At 45.4% G+C, this 21,700-nt stretch overlaps 1 protein-coding gene across 2 annotated transcripts in view; it reads left to right on the top strand.

Annotated features, from left to right (window-relative positions):
* znrf3 (zinc and ring finger 3) overlaps positions 1–21,700 on the top strand; it is a 67,167-nt gene that overhangs the window by 23,437 nt on the left and 22,030 nt on the right. For both annotated transcript variants that reach the window (XM_080042893.1, XM_080042892.1), the window contains exon 2: positions 11,383–11,505. In XM_080042893.1, coding sequence (XP_079899019.1) covers positions 11,383–11,505 — 123 coding nt within the window. The remainder of the gene's footprint in view (positions 1–11,382; positions 11,506–21,700) is intronic.

Below are 21,700 nucleotides of genomic sequence, written 5' to 3'. Positions count from 1 at the left end.
CAGCAAGGGGAAAAAGAAAGAGACAGGCAAGGAAGAAGAAAGAAAAAAAAAAAGCAGACGCAAGTGAGCCACGAGACTTGAGGAAAATCTGATTCTACTTGCGCCAGTGTTCACAAGGAAAATCAATCTCCCAACCCAACCACCACCACTGCCACCACTTATTCTTCTGTGTTTTCTTTAAAGGTCGCTACATTTGAAACTAAATGGTGAGGTTAATTTGCCGGCGATACTTAACACATTCCACATGTGGTTGAATGGTGCCTGTGCTCTTCATCTCCTTCCCCTGGGTCCAGTGTGACCTTAGCCTTCTGACCCGGAAGTGATGTAGGTGAGCACTTCCTCCGGTGTAGTCGGAGCCCCAGTAAGTGTTTCCTAAAGAAAACAAGTCGGAGGCGGCCGAAATCTGAAACCAGTGCTAATGCTGGCTGCCTCTCCACCTTGCCTTCCTCCCTCCCTCCCTCCCGAAACCCTGTGGCCAGAGGGGGAGAGAGCAGAGGTAAGGAGGGAGGGGGAGTGTAGGAGCTCCCAGACAGTTCAAACCCACTGTCTGTACACACATTCATTTAAGTGTGTGAACATGTGCATATACTGTAAGTCCGGTTCACATTCCTCTAAGCTCCTCAGTGGCGGGGAGAGCTCACAATCCTCAGCAAAAACACACAGTGCGGCCTAAAGCCAACGCTCTGGTTAGCCTAACCTAGTCTAGCCACGCCCTGACAGACAACAGCGTGCTATGGCCAAAACGGCTTGTTTGTGCTGTTGTTGTGTGGAAGGTCATTCACGGAGCAAAGTGTGTGTGTGAGGATAATATGAACCTGACCTTTAGCAGAAATCCCTGTCTGTCTCTCCTCTGTGGATTACAACACACGCACACACATACACATTCTCTCACATATATAATACTGTATATCCACAGCAGTTGAGTCCACGGTCACTCTGATTTCATATTGCGGTTCTCCACTTTCCGATGCCAGGGCTACTGTGCATTCCTTTTTTAATCCAAAATCTCAAAGCATCGAGGTTTAGGAGGCACAGCTTTTGATCAAGAGCCAGACGTGTTTGATCTCCACAGGCCGCCACAATCGCATACTGTAAATCCACAATCCTTAAGCTTCACATGGAGACTGGCCCGACTGAAATCAATATTTGGTCCAGGAGAGAAAATCGCTGTGCTGAGGAGAGAGCTGGCAGATGATTCTGCATGTTCATCCTTTTATCTTTTGGCAAAAAGCATATTGTGGAGATATAATGCTCAAAGTTATTGTTATTGGCATCAGAAAAACCATGCTTCCACATGAATGGTGAAGTCTTTGGGTTTTGGTCAGCTGGTTAGAGTACGTAAACAAGACATACCAGATGGCCTAAGAAAATGGACAATTTTCGGTCCATTAAAGGATTTGTGTTGAATCTATTTAAGAAATGATCTGCTGATTCACCGATAATGAAAATAATTGGTAGAACCCTAAAAGTAAAGAAAATCCTGACCATCCACTTGTTGGTCAGATGTATTATTTTGTCTGGATGAGGAAGAGCAGTAGTCTCTAGAACCTGCAACAGTTTGAGGTTTTTCCTCATGAAGCATTGGGAGAGACCAAGGAAAACAACACTTGGGAATATTTCCTCCACAACTTCCCACCATCGTCCCAAACCGGGGTCTGGACAAGGTTGCCGCCATGTTGTCCACTTCAGAGGGAAGGGGTGGAGGGAGATGAAGAGAGGAGGGGGGTAGGGTGGGGGAGGAAGGGCAATATGGGGCTATGCTCTAATCCCATTCCAGTGGGCCCAGCAGCAGCTTGCACTGCATTCCACAACTGTGGGGGCTTTTTGGGCAGGGAGGGAGGGAGGGCGCAGCATTCCACCATGGCCGGGGCCATCAAAGACGCCGTGCAACATCAAAAGCCACTCAGAGCCTAGGTGTTGATGACTGCAATCCTCCCCTCAGTCCACTTTTAGCAACCTCAACCCCTCAGCCCTCCAACACACACACACACACACACACACACACACACACACACACACACACACACACACACACACACACACACACACACACACACACACACACACACACACACACACACACACACACACACACACAGAGAGCGGGCTGACTGTGCCAGGTATGTGCGCCCTCCAGCCTCGCTCCTTCCACGCCGGGCTCACCAAGCCATTCTGCAGCAGCATTAATCATAAGCTCATTAAGCAGTGACATTGACTTTTGTTTTATGGTGCGGGTTGAAGAGATGTCGTGTGAGATGCCACTGATATTTGGGGCGGTGCTGGCAGTGGACATAGTCTTAGCTGCACAAACACTGAATGTGCTGTTGAACAACAACAACAACAGCAGAGTTGTTTGATAAATGGTGTAATACTGAAATGCTTAGGCACTTAATTGATTAGCCAACTCTTTTGATGAACAATTACTCGATTTAAGTCATTTCTCAAGAGGTATGCAAAACACTTTCCAGTTTCTACTTCTGAGATGTGAAGATTTGCCGTTTTTTCTCTGTATTTATACAATTGAAAATTCATATTTTTAGTTTTTCTTTTCTTTTCTTTACTATGTGTCCAATAATAACAGACATTTTGAGGACATCCCCTTGGGCTCTGGAGAACATGTCTTTGGAAACATGTTATTGACCAAACAATCGATTCATAATTAATTGAGTTGATCTAATGTGTTTGTTTTTCTGTGATTCAAAGAAAACCTCATGATTGTTTTATGTAGAAAGTGACGTTGAGATTTCTCTTCATAATAAAATCTTGTGAGAAAAAAAACCTGTACACCTGCCTGTGTGCTGTACATAATTGTTTATTAATGAGCCCTGTACATAGTTAGTCATGCTAATGAATTCACTGTGGTACCTTGATGCTGACACATGTATGCTAGTGCTACCTCCTTTCCTAATGTTCCTCATAAGGACAGTAGCCTCTTGCACACGGAGACAATGTGTGTGTGCACGCTGGTGTTACTTTATCCATGCACATAGATGCTGTGATCTCTTCAGGGAAAAAGGGGGTGGAAGGGTGGGGAGTAGTTGTTTCCACTCCCCGCTCTTTTCAAAATGGTGGCATCCAGCCCAATGTTGACCCCTGAACTTTGTCGGCCTGTCCTTTGTTCGTGTCACTTTGGATTTTAAAGACTGAAGAGCTGAAAGTGACACCAGGGAGACTTTTTGAGTGTGCACACACACACACACACACACACACACACACACACACACACACACACACACACACACACACACGCACACACACATGCGCCATTCACTGTTCAGGGATGCACTCGCGGAGAGTTAATAGAGTCACAAGCTCGGCGTCCTGTTCAGTGTTAAAGCTGTCAACTCCACAGCCTTGTGCTACATATCAGAACATTTACATGATATTAGGTGTCCTCTGCCAGCATCCCCTGCTCACGCTGAAACCATGACACTTGTTTGCTTTGCCCGTTGCTATGAAGATGGCGTGGAGGTGATTCTCAGGGAAGGTTAAGGAGGGGACAGCGAGCAGTAGGCGGGGGCCGACAGACAGAAGATGAGTGGCACCGAGGCTCACATCACAAAGCCGGCTTGCACGCCCTTGACATAAAGGCAAAGTTTTCTTACCAATGTTTACATTCAATTATCTCTTGTTATCTCTTGTTTGAACTTACTATGTTCAATTACCTCATAAACATAATTAGTTCACTTGCCAGAAGCGTTGTCAGATTGTTGATATCCAACCCGGTGTCACAGTGTTATGTGAAATGGATATGTTGGTCCACAGTGCAAAACGTAGTAGTTTCCCCAAAAAATTGTGGGTTATTTATATCTATTCATTTCTAATGGACAGTGTACATGTCACATGGTGGGCCTATCTTTTATCCTCCTAGATTCAATTTAAATGTGCTTATGCAACCTTATATCACAGAAACGTAATTGATGATCTAGTGTTGACAGCGTCTCCTTTTTCCAGCCCCCCCTCCCCGCCCCCCCTTACACCGTGTGTTTTCTGTAACACACTCCCCTTTTTATACGCAGGCTTAGACTGGCAACAAAAAAAAAGAAAAGATGGATGCCGGGCTAGCCTGGCTAATTGTTACTTTGGTCCCAGTGGAGAAGACAAAAGGGAGGAAGTCTTCATTATTTGGGAGGAGAAGCCGAGGGATCCCTTTACGGCGATAGTGTTACAGGAGGTGGAGTGTCGGCCCCACCTGTAGGGCCCTCCCAGCTGCTCCAACTGTAACTAGATCCCTCTCCCTCTCTCCTCAAGGCTACCAGTCCGCTTTGAAGTTATTTCTAGTGCTGGGAAAGAGGGGCATAGAGCGACCGACAGGGCCAAAGAGTGACAGAGAGAGAGTGAGAGGGGAGGTGTGTGTATGTTCTGTGTCGGTGCATGCATTTAAGTTTGTGAGTCTATTTGTGCATGCTATACATAGAAGGCTTGCAATTCAAAACTCTTTCTCGTCTCTTGCACTTGAACCTCCGCGTGCAGATATGAAAACAAGACATGTGTTGTTGGTTTGGAGATAGCTTGACATATTGTGATATGTAGCAAACAAATCAACCTCACAACAAGCCCTGAGAACATGTTATGTATTGGCTACAAAAACAGACCACCCAATACCTCCATTGACAGTTTTTCCTTGCAGAAAAAATTGGGAGAACAACTGATAGAAGAGTGGTGCAGGAAGCTGGTGAAAGCACATTTTCGAACTACAAGTCTTGATGTGTAAATACACACACACACACACACACACACACACACACACACACACACACACACACACACACACACACACACACACACACACACACACACACACACACACACACACACACACACATCCCAATCTACCAACATACAGAGAGAGAGAGACCTGGCCTTCTGCTTCATTAGGGATTCCTTAGAGTCATCTCTTGCAAGATCAAAAGCGAGAGGAGGCATTCCACATGAACAGATGGCGACTTGACCTTGGTAAAATTTGACCTTTGACCCTTACCTGTCAATCAATTGCGACTTGCCACCCACTTAATAATATGTGTACTATTATCACAAGAGCAAACGTGAATTTATGAATGGAAAAACCCCACACAGAGGTTTTTTTTGTGTTTTTTGGTTTCTTCGTTTTTGTACGGCCTCAAGCAATATTTGTGTGCGGCCTTACAAACTTTAAATCGGGATGCCACTTTCACCCACAAGGACGGCGCAGCTCATGTAAAGCACACAGCAAACACCCCTCACAACTCAGCGGCTCTCCCCTCCATATGTTTACCAAAGGTCTGAGAAAATGTTTGCTTGGGGAGAGAGGTCATTTGTGTCCTTACTGCAGAAGAGGTTTTTAGTAGGGAAACAGGTTTGTAATTGGCTACGGCTTGCTGCCATGTCTAGCCAGTACAGGACGCCGAAGATGACTAAGTTCTTACCATGCAACAATTTGCTGTTGGGGGGGGAGGGGGGTTGCGCACACAGGGCGGTGTTTGGAGGAGCTGATGCTAACTTGGTGTTGACATTTTGATACATTTTGATGTTTCGGCCAACAGTTTTATGCTCGTTTGCCGGTTATATCATTTGGGCTCGTCGGTCTGGTGTTTTTATTGCTCTGGTGACATCTTTGATGCTCATAAGATTTAAGATAAGTGTTTTTTTTTTTGGCCTCCTTTTCTGGGCCACCCACCACCAGCCACCACTGAAAAATATGGATCTGAAATGACTGAATAATTTCACCACCAACATTGCAAGTTTTCTGCCTTTTAGATAGATTTTAAAGGTTAACAGGTAGTCAACTGCATGGGTTGGTCTGCACTGACACACCTATGATGTTCTTTAGTTGACTACAGATATAGTGTATTGTATTTTCTCGTATACATTCACTGCCAGATGGTGTGAATGTCTGCGGATGTACCATGAGACTCACGGTTGTGTAAGCCTGTGTCTGGGTGTCTTGTCGTTGTGTGCTTGTTGAAAGTCCAGTCCTGCATACCACTGCCATGTTCTGTCCTTTGCCTGAAGAAGCTCCCTCTTTCTTCTTTCTTTCATAACAACTCTCTGAGTGATGTGACCAACTCAACCACTGTTGGCAAAGACTGGTGTGTTATTCCAGGAAGTTCACAATAACCCCCCTCCCCCCCCTTCTCTCTCTCTCTCTCTGTTATAAAGCGGGAGGTGGAAGCCCAGTTCTGGTGGAAGGGGGAAAGTGTTGAGGTTGGGGAGGGGCATTGGAGGAGGTCGGAGGGGTCGGCCGAATTAAAAGGGCCCGGGGAGGTGGGCGGGATGCTGCTTCTTCACCGGGGTGAATGAGTTCACAGCCAATCGGATCGGACGGTCGGCGAGAGGTTGCCACCGAGTTATCCCCTCGGTCACCCCCATGATGTGTTTCATGCTACATGCTAGCCCTCTCTATATGCAGACCTGAGCTCAAACAGTGAGATACGTAAACACACGCACAAGCGCCGAGGAAGCAGGTGGGTGTGAGGACTGGCGCCCTGCCCAGGTTTTTCTTCCTCTGGATTCCGTGTACTTGTGAAATGGGTGCCAGTTTTTTTTCTTTCTTTTTTTTTTTTTTTTTTTTTTTTTCTACTAGTATTCATAAAAGAAAAATCTATGAACAACAGATCCGCACGGTTAATCATTTAGCTGTAGCCCCGACAAAGAACATCTTGTAAAAATTGTCTTTGGCTGGCACCAGCCATGGGACAACAACAAGGCCGCCTTTGATTGTTGGGAAAGCAACTCATCCTCAGGGGTGACATAAATGCCATTGCAAGAAGTGTTGCAACTCAGTCCTGGATAAAATAGTGGAGCTTGATTCATATATATATATATTTATTTTTATTTTTTATAGGCGTTTCAAGTATGGGCCTATGTCTACGTTCATCCCCTATAGATCAGTTAAGTTTAGGGATCATTCCCCTCTCCCATCCGCATATACTTGCCTTTGATGTTTTGATCTCCTGGTGAAAGGATGCACAGCACGTTAAGCGCTGTATTTCAGCAAGATTTTGTACCCCATGAGCATATTTTTTTTTTTTCCATAAGATCACAAGGCTTCCATGGCTGGTGGTGTTAAAAGAAAGAGAGGGGCATCATCGTTTTGAAAATTTCTGCTTCGTCACAAAGAAAGTTTATTTTCTTTTTTAACCTTGGAGGTCGTTTCATGTGCAAATGCAGACGTTTATTGAAGTTGAATATTTCAAAGGAAGTTTAAAGAATGTGTGAAAACTAACTGATAATGACTTTTTATGGTTAAAGTGGGAGTGCAAGTGAGGATGGATTTTGTAATGAGCACACGGAAATAAAGAAAAAAGACGAGCTCTTTCATGCTAGGGCCATATAGTATAGTGAGGGCTGGGGAGGAAGACTGTTTTGGAGGTGTGGGAGGGACGAAGGGGGTCTGTAACCGGGGCCACCAATAATTTAGAGGGAGAGAGGAGGAAAAAGGGGGTGAGGTAAGGGGGGGGGGGCGAAGAAGTGGTTGTTGTATGATCAAAGGCTCAGCGAATTGTGTCACAGACAGACGGAGAAGAATGGCGTTGGATGGTGTGACTTGCATTTTGATTTCCTTTGAGAGGCAGGGGGCGGGGGGAGGAGTGGGACTTTGGTGGGGGCAGTGGTGGGAGTTTTTTGTAGAAGTGGGTCCCTGTTTTGATCCCATTACCAACTGTTATCAGGCCACTTGTTCTCGAAGGAGACTTGGGCGTGACCAAGTTAAAAGAAAGTTCTGCAATTTTTGATTTTATCTCAGCTGAATCAAATATTTCCAGTTCCAAGTGCAAGTTTTTTTTTTATGAAATTTTATGAAAATATGTTTTAAAAAAATATGAAAATGCATGATAAAAGCGCCTCATGTATTTGAAATGCAATTAGAGCAATAGAGATAAACACAATTTATAAAGACCACTTTGAAATTACAATGACACAAAAGAAGTTGCTATTAAATGATAAGGAGCATCCCATGCAAGCAGGGACTTCTACAGGTGGTTTTGCAGAATGGGTGGGTGGGGGGGGGGGGCTCGTGTGGGGGTGTGGCTAACTTGAGTGACAGGTGGAGTTCAAATCCACTGCCAGGATTTCATTGAGAGTGTGGCCTGTGGTAACGAGATATTCATGTGAAAGGCTGCCTCCCCTCGAGGGGCAAGACAGGCAGGGCAGAACAGGAGCCGCCCCCTTGTGGCACTTCAGGGGCGCCAGATGCCCTTCACCCAAAAAACCCTGGGTCTACGGAGGAGCAGGGCTAAAGTGGAGCAAACGGGGTGTTTCCAGTGGGCTGAGCTTGTGTGATTTGGGGCCTATAGCGGGGAAAGCTAGCAGTCTGAACACAAGAGGGGGACAGTCTCAGTCAGTTTGTGTGTGGTTTGTGCGTTTGTGTGTGAAGGCACGTTTGCATATGTGCTAGCTCGTTACTCTTTTGTTGCGCACCACAGTAGCCGGTATGTGACCCACTTCACTGGATCTCCATCGCTCATCCCAAAGCAAACTCCTTTTGGTCTTTTGCTTCCCATTCCCATTCCAGCATCCATTCCATCAAGTCCTATGTACGTGAACGTCCGACAAAAAAACAAGGAAAAATCCCCGTGGTGGAGATAATGGCGCAATGGCCAGCCTCTAAAATAACAACACGGCCCACAACAACAACACTGCCCCATTTTGGAGTGCGAGAGCCCCCTCACAATGGCCCAGTGTTCGGGACCCAGGGGCGCAGGCGGGGCTCCCCGCTGCCATCCAGGCTGTTAGGCAGGAGAGAGAGACAGGTCAGAATCACAGCGCTACTCTTCCTGGAACTCCTCTAGATTCAATGAAGACACAATGAGCCTGACACTCTTAACTTCCTCCACAACAGCTCATAGGGCATCACCAGTGTTACCTTAGGTGACTGGGATGTTCGGTATGTCTCTGAGAATTGTGACGGTTTGTTGAATGATGACATGTGGGAGGGGCAGGTTGGATGGTAACCTGGCTAGCTAACTCTCTTTTATCTTTGTCTCTCCCCTTCAATTTTGACGTCCGCCAAACGCTGAGAGGGAGAGCACGCTCTGAAATTATCATACCAAATGTGTGCGTAATGTGTACCTGCTCCTGCCAGCCCTAGGGCTAATAGCTATCTTCCCAGCAGTCCACAGCAACAGCAGCTCTCTCTGCTCACCTATGTTGTTTACAAGAGAAAAAAGCGGCTCAGCAGAAACTGTGCATTGAGTCTATAGAATACAGCCAGTAAAGGTGACTGCATCCTGTGGATTTGTGAAAAGGTGTTTTTGAATCAACGTAGCCTTGATACGTGAAGACCTTCTCTTCAGTCTTTTGAGAGCATGGTCCATGTTGTATGGAAAGGACAAGAATTGACAACTGGAGCTTAATCTCTCGTGTTTTTGTCATGTGTCTGTGCGTGGGAGGCCTGAGGAGGAGGATTCAAGGATGAGCGTGTTTTTCTCAAAAGGTGCATTTCAGAATGGAAGAGAAAACCGTATGTCTTTTGTGTTGTTGGAAAGAACATGACACAAACTCTTTAGTTCTTTATTCTATAGCACTTTTTCTTCATCTGAAAATCACAAAGACTTTCTACTCACTGTCTCTTACAATCAGGATTTCATCCCTAATGTCAGGAAAAAAAAGATGCTGCACCTTGGAGCTCCATGACGGCACACGTTGCCACATTCCTTCCCTATGACTCCTCCATAGTCAAACCTGATTTGCATATGAGCCCCTTACTCTGAGCTCTCAGTCCTCCCCGAAAAATCTCCTCCAGGTCAGGGGCTTGACCCCCCCTCAGCCCTGCAGGCCCTGAAGTGACGAGGCGCCTTCTGAATATCTCCCTCAATTGGCCCATCGCTGCACGACCAACCTGCTCCCAACGTGATGAAGAGGGGGTTCAGAGTTCAGGGGTCAGGGGGAGGGAGGAGGGTATCTGGGGTCATCAGCAGTGGCCCAGGGGCTCGGCGCCACAGTTGCCGGCTGGCTGATTGGGCTGCTGTGGTCGTTGGGTTAATAGGATAAGTGGCCTTTGCAGGTCACTCTGTGGCTCAGTTCTAATGCTAATACAGGAGATTGTCTTTGCCACCGTTGCCAGGGCGGCGAAGGCATCCACAGGATTCCGGGACTCTCCACTTGGTTACAGTTTTAATCCGACCGCCCTGTGTGATGTGAGCCGGAACATCATTTAATCCTGGTGAATGGCTGACATAGGAGTTTGTCTCGTGCTTTTTTCGTTTTTTGGTTTGTGTTTCTAAGTTTAATGCCTTTTTTTATTTATTTCACGTTTCATTAAAAGCTCTGGTCTGTTAACTTTCCTGATGATACAGATGTCTCTTGGGACTGCATACCAGCACATACACAAGAGGGGTGATTAGATAAGTCTCAAGCGGATCTAAAAATGTGGAATAAATATCTATTGTTTTTCAACCATTTTTAAAATTCTCATTCTATGACAACCTGTCTCACACCTAGCACCTCTCTTGTTTTCTTAACCATCTTCCCACAAGGAAACTCGCTTTAAGATGAATGCTTCTGTAAGTTTGCAATTAAGCAGTCTGCCATCTCTGTCTTTTTTTTGGCTCTGTGAGTGAGTCAGTGTTTGTGATGTCTCCCATCCTTCTAGCTTTAATCTTCTCTAAAAGACATTGTCTAAGCACTTCCTCTGTAGAGATTTTTGGTACAGAGTAAGTGGGCCAATTGAGTGGCTTTAAGTGTAATTAAAGCTTGCGATGTACTGAAAGATACTGGTCAGACTGTCTGTGCGTTGGTTTGAAACGTCAGCATCCACTTTTTAATTTAATAAGGGAAGAGATGTATCCATTCATTGTGCATGTATGGACAATAACCCAATAGAAATGGCAGCACCATTAGTCACTAGCAGCAATAAGAGTGGAAGTAGACTTAACACATTGTTCCTTAAGTAGAAAATACAGTGAAATTTAGCCTAGTCAGCGGATCGGCAGGGAAAAGCACATAAATCCCAGTTTTGCTTATCTGCTGCTATTCTTTGAGGAGGTGGGGGGGGGCTGGAATGCCTGTACTTTATAGATCCTGCCAGAGTTTGCCGCACACAGCTTAAACTTCAGAGGCGTCTAAAGCTCTTAAGCTCGTATGTTTCATTAAGGAGAAAATGGGTGACAAGTGGATTATGAATTGCGGCACTCCCTGGTAATGCCGGGGACCCTCTAACTGGATGCTTCGTGTGGGGCGTCTTTTCATGTTCTCTTGACACACTGTACATGTTAGTTTTATGTTTCTCCGGACTGTATTAGGGACTTGGGACACAAAATGCTCAGTTGAGTTGTGATGTGTCTTGGGGGCTGAGATGTTTTACACTGTGGAGTATATCACAAGGTTGCCCCATGGTTGATATATGAATAATAACTCGTCTTTGATATAAATTAACTCATCTATGCCTTTCTGTCTCCTTTCCAGATGCATCCTTTGGGACTATGTAATAATAACGATGAAGAGGACCTCTATGAGTACGGCTGGGTCGGAGTGGTGAAGCTGGAACAACCAGAGCTGGACCCAAGTTGTCTCACGGTGCTTGGCAAGGTAAAGAACTGTTTGTCTGACTTTTTTTTTTTCAAGTGTCTTTGTGTTGTCACTAACTGCATATCCCCACACTGCTTGTACATGTCATTTTAGTTGCTTCATTCATTACACAGTGAAAGATTATGTGGCCATATTCAAGGTAAAAAAAAATACTTTTCTACCACTATCCACAGGCAATTTTCACATCTCTCGAGGTAGCCACATGGACAGATTAATAATTTTATCAATATTTGCCTGTAAACACAATCTTTGAAAAAAAAATCTTACATGTGCGGATCAACAGAGTAAACAATGATATCAGATGTATTGAATGCGTGGGTTGAGATTGTTTTGGGCCTCCATAAGCGATAAAAGCATAAATGTGCAGACAGCATGGATCATTCTTTCCCATTGTACTTAATTGAACCCTTTTTTAAGAATGCATCTTTGATCTTTTGTAGTCGCGGGAGACAATTCACGGAAGGATGATTTTTGTGTGATTTTAGTTTTAGTTACTTCCCCCTTGCTGGGAAAAAACAAGGGTGAAGTGAATCCCTTCCTTGTCTCTCACCGCCCCCTGTCCCCCCGCTCCCAACACACACACACACACACACACACACACACACACACACACACACACACACACACACACACACACACACACACACACACACACACACACACACACACACACACACACACACACACACACACACACACACACACACACACACACACACACACACACACACACACACACACACACACACACACACACACACACACACACACACACACACACACACACACACACACACACACACACACACACACACACACACACACACACACACACACACACACACACACACACACAGTACCCAGACCCCTCTGGAGTCTCCGAGTGGTATTTTATCATGCTTTAATTAAGTGTTCCTCTTAATGGAATGTACCAACATTCCCGGGAGGATGAGGGGGGGGGGGGGGTTGTTTGGGGGGCCGGCTATAGTCTCATTTCTCCTGTTCGTGCCCGCTGACAGAAAGAGAGCAGCCATTCATAATTTAAGGAGCCCTCGTGTCTCATAGACATGCTAATGGTGCACTTTCTCTGCTGATGGTTGCTGATACCTAGCTGATGAGCACTTATGCCTAGACCCTGAAAACTGACCCAATGTCCAAACTCTTCTTTGACCGGAGCTAAGAATAAACCATGGCCGCTGGGGGCTTTACTCATTAGTAAATGGTCCTGATTAAGGTGACGTCCATGTTTAAGGAGCAGTTAACAGCTCCAGAGGGAAAACAATGAAGCTATAATGGTTTAATTGGTTGTTTACCACTTGCAGCTACTGTTATTGTACTGTAGGCTCATTTAAATGGGATCAGTATGCCCTTGGGACAGTTACAGACTGTAATGTCTTGGAGAGAAAAAGGTAAATTATTTTTAATAGTAGGTGGTGAATATATACAGATATAAGGCTATCAATGCATGTGATATTTTTATTTTCATTTTCGTCTTTCTCTCACTCATCTTGCAAATAAGGTTCCTACCTCATTCTTAACATTCCAATTTTGACAGATTAAGGGAATGAATCAATGAACGAATAAATATATATATTAAAAAAGGTGTATGCCACTTCAGTTGGGAATGGTAGAAAACAAGTTTGAAAAAAAGTCTTAACAAGTGGAGTAAGAAAGGAAGGGATTTTAACAGGCCTCTGTAGCTCTCTGCTCATCTCTGCTTGAGGTTAGAGGTCTAAAGTCTAAATCAGCCACTAGTAACAAAACACCTGAATGTCCTACCGCACTGTTGGGAGTTGAGTTGCATTGTGGGTAATGTATGTGCCAGGTTTTTGACAAGAAAGAAGAATGCAAGGGATAGGAAAGACAATATACATCTGGGTCTGCTGCATCAATTGTGGTCCTTCAATCCTCCTCCTCAGGCATCCCATACAGACATATGCCAGTATGACAAAACATGACATTGTCAATTACAGTCCTTGTCCTTTCAATTACATTTTTTACAATTTGAGTCAAACATTGGTTAAGTTCTAAAAAATGTTATTGGTGCCAAATGTATTACATTTTCAGGTATTATATTATTACATTATCGTGTGCTACATGGCAGACACCTTCGCCAGTGACCTGTTGGCCTCTAGCCAGCATCCCTAACATCTAGACCACTCTTGTTTCCCATTCAGTATTTATCCACCCAGTACTATAATTGAAGAAGGGGGAAAAGCCCATTGTTGCATCTTAACAGACCCTTTGGGCCCCGATCACAGCTGGGTGCCTTGTGTGTTGGCAACGTGGCCCTTTCTGCCAGGGCCAGACAGTGCAGTGTTTACCCCCTGCCAGTCTGCTTACTCTGCCCAGCCATCCAGGCCTCCGTGCCCAAGCCCCAGGTCCGGATACTATGCCCACACTCTCACACACTCTCACACACACACACACTCACCCTCCACAGCCACAGAGTCGAGTCCTCACGCTAAGCAAAGCCCCCCCCCCCGCGCCATACCCCAACCGACTGGCCCCTGACTGAACCCTTCGCTTGCCACTTTGCCACCAACAGTGTCAGGGTCTTGTCTGGTCAATTTAGATTCAACTCAATTACAGAATACCAGTGAATGCACAAATTGGTATTGTAGGAGCTAAAAAAAAAAATGCTGTTTGCGCCAATCCATGTCTAAATATAAAGTGTCTGGGAAACACGAGGGCACCCCAGCTGTGCTTAGAAGCTGGTCAAATCAAATAAGAACTATTTAGACCTGGCTGAATACAAGGTAAGGTCTTTATTTTAGGTTCTGATCCTAATTGGCTGATGCATATACAGTAGTCAAACAGATTGGTTAACAGCAGAACATCATCAAAAAGGTGTGAGCTCTTGATTTGTCCCAAGAACAAGACTTTCCACAGTAGGAGGATTTCCATTTCCCGCAGCTCTTCCCATACCTTCAGAACTTCTGATCTATTGGCGTGCTTTAATGATTGCGGCTGAATAGTCTTTTTTTTTTTGCCTGTAAACAAACAGGCATGCTTCTAAATATGGTGGACCCCTTTGATTACATACCCTTTGTTGACAGGCCCGTTTTACAGGCTATACTGTACACTGGATTTTTTTTTTCAGTGTGTACACAGTATATACAGGTAGCAGATTGTGAGAAGATATTCACTGAGTTTGACGAAGTGATTTTTTATTTTTTTTAAACAAACATTCTCACGAATCACTGACCTTTTTAAGTAAAGCTATTTGGTTGGATCATTAAATAAAATTGTACATGGGGCACTCCTTTCTGTTAAAGACACCAGACTGCTCTAAGAGTCACAGACAAATACTCAGCGATCAGCAAATATGAACTGGAGAAGGAGAAGGAGAAGGAGGAGGAGGGGAAAGCCTGGGTCGGTCATGCTGTCCACGCGCTAACCACACCAAAGTGCTGGTGTGTCATGTATATGTACACAGTTTTTTCCTGCACTTCCTGTCTGGTTCCTGTGAGCGCCCGCAGGACTGTGAAACCCCTGACCTCTCTCTGCCACAGCAACATACCCCCCCGCCCCCCCCCCCCCCCCCCACCCACTGCAGGAAAATACCATGAGCAAATCTGTTCCTATTCTGTAGCTAACTTGTGTTTGGAAACACTCTTTTGAAGTGGCTGAGTCCTCTTGAGTTATGGTGTCATATCCTTTGGTTCCAGCAGAACACGAAGTTACAAGTGGTCCCTTCTTCTTCAGTGACGGCTCGTCAAGTGTCCGCTTTCATCGGAGGTGTTTGTAATAAAAGTCGTAAATCCCGCGTCACATATGTGTATCCAACTATTTATTGCCATCGATAACATGTTTTGGGTTGTCATTTCCTCCCTGCCACCGCCGCCTGACTTTGTTGGAAGCTGGCCTTTGCTGTCTTTCTCACACACACACACACACACACACACACACACACACACACACACACACACACACACACACACACACACACACACACACACACACACACACACACACATACGTTGCGTTTTTTGGCAGCTCCTCTGGAACATGAAATCATGCCATCGGTGGCCCGGGCTTGGTCGGTGTCTTTGTCGCCGTGCCAACCACATATCTCTCTTCTTTCAAGTTCCCGCGGTGTCAGTCCAAACGGCCTCACGGGGCCTTAGCGTGTCGGCTCGTCCCCCTTTCATCCTCCTCCGTGGCTCTCATGACATCAGCCCCCAGCCCAGGATACCAGGGGTGGGGGGGATAGGCAGAGTAATAGTGGGAGAGACAGAGATGGGAAGGGAAAGAAGGTTTTTGAGGGGTTTGGCTTTCTCAAGGAGATGACGAAGGCGAATATGTCTGGGTTTTGGTAAGTGGGTGGCTGGGATTCGTGTCTTGCTCTGTACAACTTTTATTTTTTATTTATTTTTTGGTACGCACATGCGCAGAAAAGTGCGAGACCCATCCACACACACACACACACACACAGGGCCCTGCAGCAGCTCTGTGTAGAGAGCGAGCCCTCTCTGGCTGGCATAGCATGTAAAACTCCCCGGTATGCGCTGGTTGTGTGTGGCCTGGCGCTGCCCTTGACCAGCTTCGTCTCTTGAACCGCGATCGGTTCCACCTTAAGCGCCGGCCAAAGACAACATTTCATCGCAGCGGAGCGCAACTGGCCCCGAGAGCGGCCCTGGCCCGCTACAAAGCGCTTAAAAATAACTAGAGCAACGAGGAGAAGTATCGAGATCTTTATTGATGTATCCTCCCAGAAATAAATCCAGCCCGCTTTCAAGTTTCTGCCAGAGGCACACAACCATATAAACGTGTATCCTGTGTGGGAAGATCTGTCTTTGACACACATACAGGCACTAAATCCTAAAGAACTGCAGTTGCCATGGAACAATGTAAGGGGGCAGAGGAGTGTGTGTGTCAGTCTGTTTTCTACGCTGGCCCTTGAGTTGGCACTATCAGACAGCAGGCCAGAGCAAACAGCTGCTGCGTCTTAGTGCTAAGTGGCTTTTGGACTCTAACCGTGTCTGGCATCCCAGCCAGAGCTGCAGAGTATGGTGTGTATGTATGTGTGTGTGTGTAGTGTACTGTATATGTATGTGTGAGAGGAATGACAGGGATATAGATAGTAGAAAAGGGCTACATGGAGGGTGTGTGTGTACGTATGTGTGTCTGAAGAAGAGAGCGAATCCTGCATTAAAAGAAAAAGAAATGGCAACAGACAGAGGAGTGTGATATAGCGGGCGGCTGGCTCTTTGCCTACGGCCAGGTTAGCTGTCCTACACACTCAGGTGTGTGCTAGAGGTCGTCCCGAGGCCACGGCAATGCCAGTAGGGTGTCAAGCCGCAGGGTTGTTGTAAAGGAGCGTTGACGCTGGATTGAACTGGCTGCATTTTGGCCTGGTTTTTTACACCACTTCTGAGACAGCGTGTCTGCCTTTCATGGATAGGAATACTGTCTGTTCTGTGGGTGCATTTGACGATGTGCATGTACAAGTGCGCATTCAACTCATCCACTGTTTCTCAGTCTTGAAGGCAAGAACTAGTAGGCCGGCACATCAGCTTTTGTTTTGATGCAGACGGATTTTTCCATTCTTTTTCTGTCTCTCTCTCCGAAGAGCTCAGTGTAGCTGTGAGCCCCGATAACAGAGGCAAAGAAAATTGCTGAGGTTTTTGCACCCTGCTGTCTCTCGAGTGTTTTGTTAAATTGCAGCGAAGCCACAATAGCGATTGATTTACACTGGCAGCTTTTGTTCGATACAGATGAAGCTCGTTTTATCCTTTTCACAGCGTTTTTTTTTTTTTAAGAAATCAATTTATGGCGGGTCCATGATGATACAGGACATCGATAAGACAATCGTACCCCATGCTTGTCCTAAGCAATGATAGAGGTCTACATCCTTTCAGGCGAGTGCAGCAAATTGAAAAGTCAATTTTGGGGTTTCAATCGAGGCATGCTAACAATGGCAGCTGCCGCTTGAAGAATAATGGAGGCTAATGTCGTGATAACTTCATAAACTTCTCTCTGCCTTTTCAGAAAAAGTTCAGGGAGTTTTGGGTGAACTTATTTTTTATCAAGGGTCTTTTCTTGCCACTGAAAGACATTTTTGTCCTCGGTTTTTACGAAACATTGCTCTCCCAAAAGCTTTCTAGCACTCTTAGTCCTCACAGAATATTAAACTTCTAAAACACACAATCAATCAGAAGACACTTAAATAAAGTTCCAAATGTCAATAACATTCACAACTTTCCTGGTTATTAGCCTATGGAACCAAACCAAGAAGTCAGAACGTTAAATAAAAGTTACAGGACCCCAACACACTTTGACAGCTAGCGGACTATAGCTACCATTGCAGTGTAGTTAAAGGGTGGACCATGCACAAGCTAACTCCTTTAGCTTCGCTGCCACCTGCCCCCTTTTTGCCCCAAACCCCCTGAACAGACACTTTGAAAACAACGCAGCATGGAGTGAGGGATGGAATGAGAGATTGAAAAAGAGAAGAGGAAGAAGAAGAAGAGAGACGGTAGGGGGGTGAGGAAGAGGCTTGTGAAGTGCGGTGCACTCAGGGGCCTGCCTCTTGGGCTCTCCTTTCATGTTTGTGTACGCCTCGACTTGCTGATATTATCTTGGCCGCTCTTCCTGGCGGGGTGTCGGGAGAGCTCTCCACTGTGACCAGGCATGGGGTCTCTCTCTCATTCTCTCTCTCTCTCTCTCTCTCTCTCTCTCTCTCTCTCTCTCTCTGCCCCCCCCCCCCCAAACACACACCCTCTATTAAAAAAGAAAAGTCTTGAAAGTCCCTCTCCTCCTAAATCACAGCTTCACCACGTTTCACGGCGCTTGGAGGCGCCCGGGAATCCCACTGCGCCGGTTTCCATGGTCACTGGGAAGCTCCTTGTGTCATGTGGCTCAAAGTGAGCCGTCCCTGGGCCGAATTACCCCCTGTTTTCAATGGGAGGGCCAAATGACCATTATTAGACTTCACAGCTCCGGCCCCTATTTAAAGAGAGAGAAGAAAGGATCCCCGGGGACTTAAGATGAGAGAGAGAGAGAGAGAGAGATGGAGAGAGAGAGAAAAGAAAAGAAAGAAAGAAAGAGGCAGAAGAAGAGAGGAGGAGGAAATGAGTGGAAAGACAACAAAGTGCACTTAGTTAGCACCACCGTGGAGTTTCTTCTTTTTTTTATTTTCCCCCTACCCTACTTAACATTGATGTTTGTTCTTAATCACAACTGGTATTTTTAAAGTCAGACTAAAGCTCTCCTGTCTGTCAATGAGCGACCATAAAAAGGCATGGCGGCGCGGGATCAAAAGATGAGCGGTGGAAAAAGTAAATCTTCGAAAAGATAGCACCACCCGACATCCACCCACGTCAGGCAAAGCCCTGTCTTTTCTCTCTTCATCTCCGTCTAAGCCTGTTGCTTTGTAGGGGAATGTGTGTGTGTGTGTGTGTGTGTGTGTGTGTGTGTGTGTGTGTGTGTGTGTGTGTGTGTGTGTGTGTGTGTGTGTGTGTGTGTGTGTGTGTGTGTGTGTGTGTGTGTGTGTGTGTGTGTGTGTGTGTGTGTGTGTGTGTGTGTGTGTGTGTGTGTGTGTGTGTGTGTGTGTGTGTGTGTGTGAATCCCTTTGGTACTGCTGTGCCCCGCTGTGTGTATGTCAGGGCCATGTTGTCTTTAAGGCTCGGGCCCACAGCCTGGCACGGAAGCTGGAAACCAAAGCCCTCCTGGTCCACACACACATAGTTAATCTGAGGCCTCGTCTTCCCACTATACTGATGGTTCCCCCATTGGAAGGGTTAGAAGAGGGGTTAAAATGTTATCCTGCTTTTGTGGGGTATATTTTCTGCTAGGGCCCACCACAAAGGTGTGTGTGTGTGTGTGTGTGGGGTTGTATTGTAACAACATTGGATGTGCCCATGCGCTGAGGCATTGAGGTAATGGACAAAAAGAATGAGCTGATTATAACAGTTGACCAAAACTGATGAACAAAGATTTTGTAACAGAGGGATGACTTACTGATAAGATAAGACTGATATGTTAACAATGAGGTGTTATTCTAGAGTTATCCTAACTGAATGAGGTAAACACACCCGAGTATTGCATCACCCTGCTGTTATATTGTGTTCAAACCCTATCTACACACACTACCTGCTTCAATGTTATGTTGTACTTAAAGGCCTGCGGTTGTGAAGTGTGGCCATGAGAGAAAAAAGTTTAAAAAGAAAAATATAAGCCTGAATTTGTAAAGAAGAAAGCGTTGTGTGTTTTTTTCTGCTCTCCTGCTCTGTCAAGCCTCTTGTGACCCCTTTAGACTTGTGACTTTAGGTTTAGTAGCATAGGCCCAGATAACTGTGGAACTCCACTTATATTATCCTACATTTATTCTGTCATGAAAAAGGAATTTGCTGTCTGAATTTAAACGTTTGTCACTGAAAAATTCCTCCTCCTTTTCCAACAAAAAAAAAACTTTAAGCTTCTCCTTTCTCAGAACTTTTTTTTCTTTTTCTTTTCATGTTAATCTGCTGAAACAAAAGAAACATCCCAAGGTTAGGTCATGCTCCTCTGTAAGGGAAGACTGCACAGCGGGAGACGAGAGGTACCAGGAATAAAGGAAAAAGCAAAATGGATGTTCTAGTAGAGAGAGAGAGAGAGAGAGAGAAAGAGAGGGAGAGAGAGGAAGAAGGCAAGCAGTATGGAGTCTTACAAGCAACAACGGCAACTTCTCTTTCATGCAAGCAGGGACACGGTTCTCCAGAAGCAGCTTCAAGGCAGAGGGAGATTAGAGGAAAGAACCGTATGACTGCAGACGTATTAAGGCAAAGGAGTGGGAAGCCTAAGCTCGACTCAAATCACTACATTTGGATTATAGTGGCATGGTCACACTAGGGCATCTTGGGTTAAAAGGAACTGCCATGGTTTTCTGTTATGTTAGTGGTCAAAGTTTGGGATGGTGCTGCAATGTTTATCAACGGTAGCTAAGAATGAATGAAATATGTCAGTGGCTGGTGCTCCTCTGTTTGTCTTGTGGTTGGACGTTAGCTCAGTTTTGAATCTGAAGTAGCTGTTCTTATATTTAGTTGGGGCTGAAAAGACAGTTGACATGGCGAGCTGACACTTCATCCGTCTCACGAATGGTCGATGGAAAACACACTCCTTTTTTTTTAATCAATACACCTGTCAACACAGGTTGTATAAAGCCATGGGTAAAAATGTTAGGTAAACATGACAATGAGGAGAAAATTTGAATATCCCTGTAAAATCACAAGCTTACTGTGTGAGTGACTCTTAGCACAGAGTTGTCAATGTCCTCGAAAGTTGAAGAAAAAAAACACTTAACATCTGATCCATTAAGTGGCGTGGAGATTTGCAGCAGACAGGAATAATTCTAGCCTTTCACTTGCCTGTACTCGCTCGTCTTCCCCGCCCCTTGCGACGTGACAGCTCTCATCATCTGCCGGAGAATATGCTAATTCAGATTTTTTTTCAGTATCGGGGAGGAAAAGTTTCTTCCAACTTCGGGCGCTTTTCCTTTGAGAGCTGCGAAGCCCAAAAAATATCTTGACATCAACATTTCATTCTTATCACTAGTTCTCACCTTATTCACTTACCCCTGTTCTTTGAAATCCATTCAAACTGTAATGCTCATTCACAGAGAAAACATCAAGGGCTAACTGAGTGACTGTAGGCCTAATCGCTACAGATAATCTAATCAATAAAAAAAAAATTGACATGTTGCTCCACAGACAGAAAACTAGTGTGGTGTTATCCCTGATCATTTTCAAACCAGGACTTTTTTTTCATAAAAAAATAAACTCCTCCTGTTTGGACACTAAAAGAGGAGAAGAAGTACTTAAAAAGTAGTATTCTTGTCCCTAGGCCGGAAAGCTTGTTTATTTCCCTGTGAATCACAAAGGGCCCAGAGCCCAAAACCGGTAGAAAAACAACATGGGAGGGGACAGGGAGAGAGGAAAAGTGGAGGAAATTTAATTAGCGGTTGTCCGTTCCATGCAGCTCTCCCCGCGTTTGGTCTCGGCAGTGGGCAGAGAGAACTAAAAGGCTTCTTGATAAGCGGCGGGCTGACTCAATGCATTTGCATCCGTGTTCATGTTTGTGTAAGTCTTATAATGCGCCACAAGACAGCAAACCACACACAGAGAGAGAGAGAGACAGGAAATGCTCCCTGTGGTGCACTACAAGCCAGGCCATGATGTGTATTATTCACAAAGTTTAAACGCTCAGTATTTTG

Source organism: Ammodytes marinus, assembly GCF_949987685.1.
Source record: "Ammodytes marinus genome assembly, chromosome: 2".
Classification (NCBI taxonomy): domain Eukaryota; kingdom Metazoa; phylum Chordata; class Actinopteri; order Uranoscopiformes; family Ammodytidae; genus Ammodytes; species Ammodytes marinus.
The sequence above is the reverse complement of the archived record's forward strand: the minus strand, read 5'-3'. Positions and strand labels throughout refer to the sequence as shown.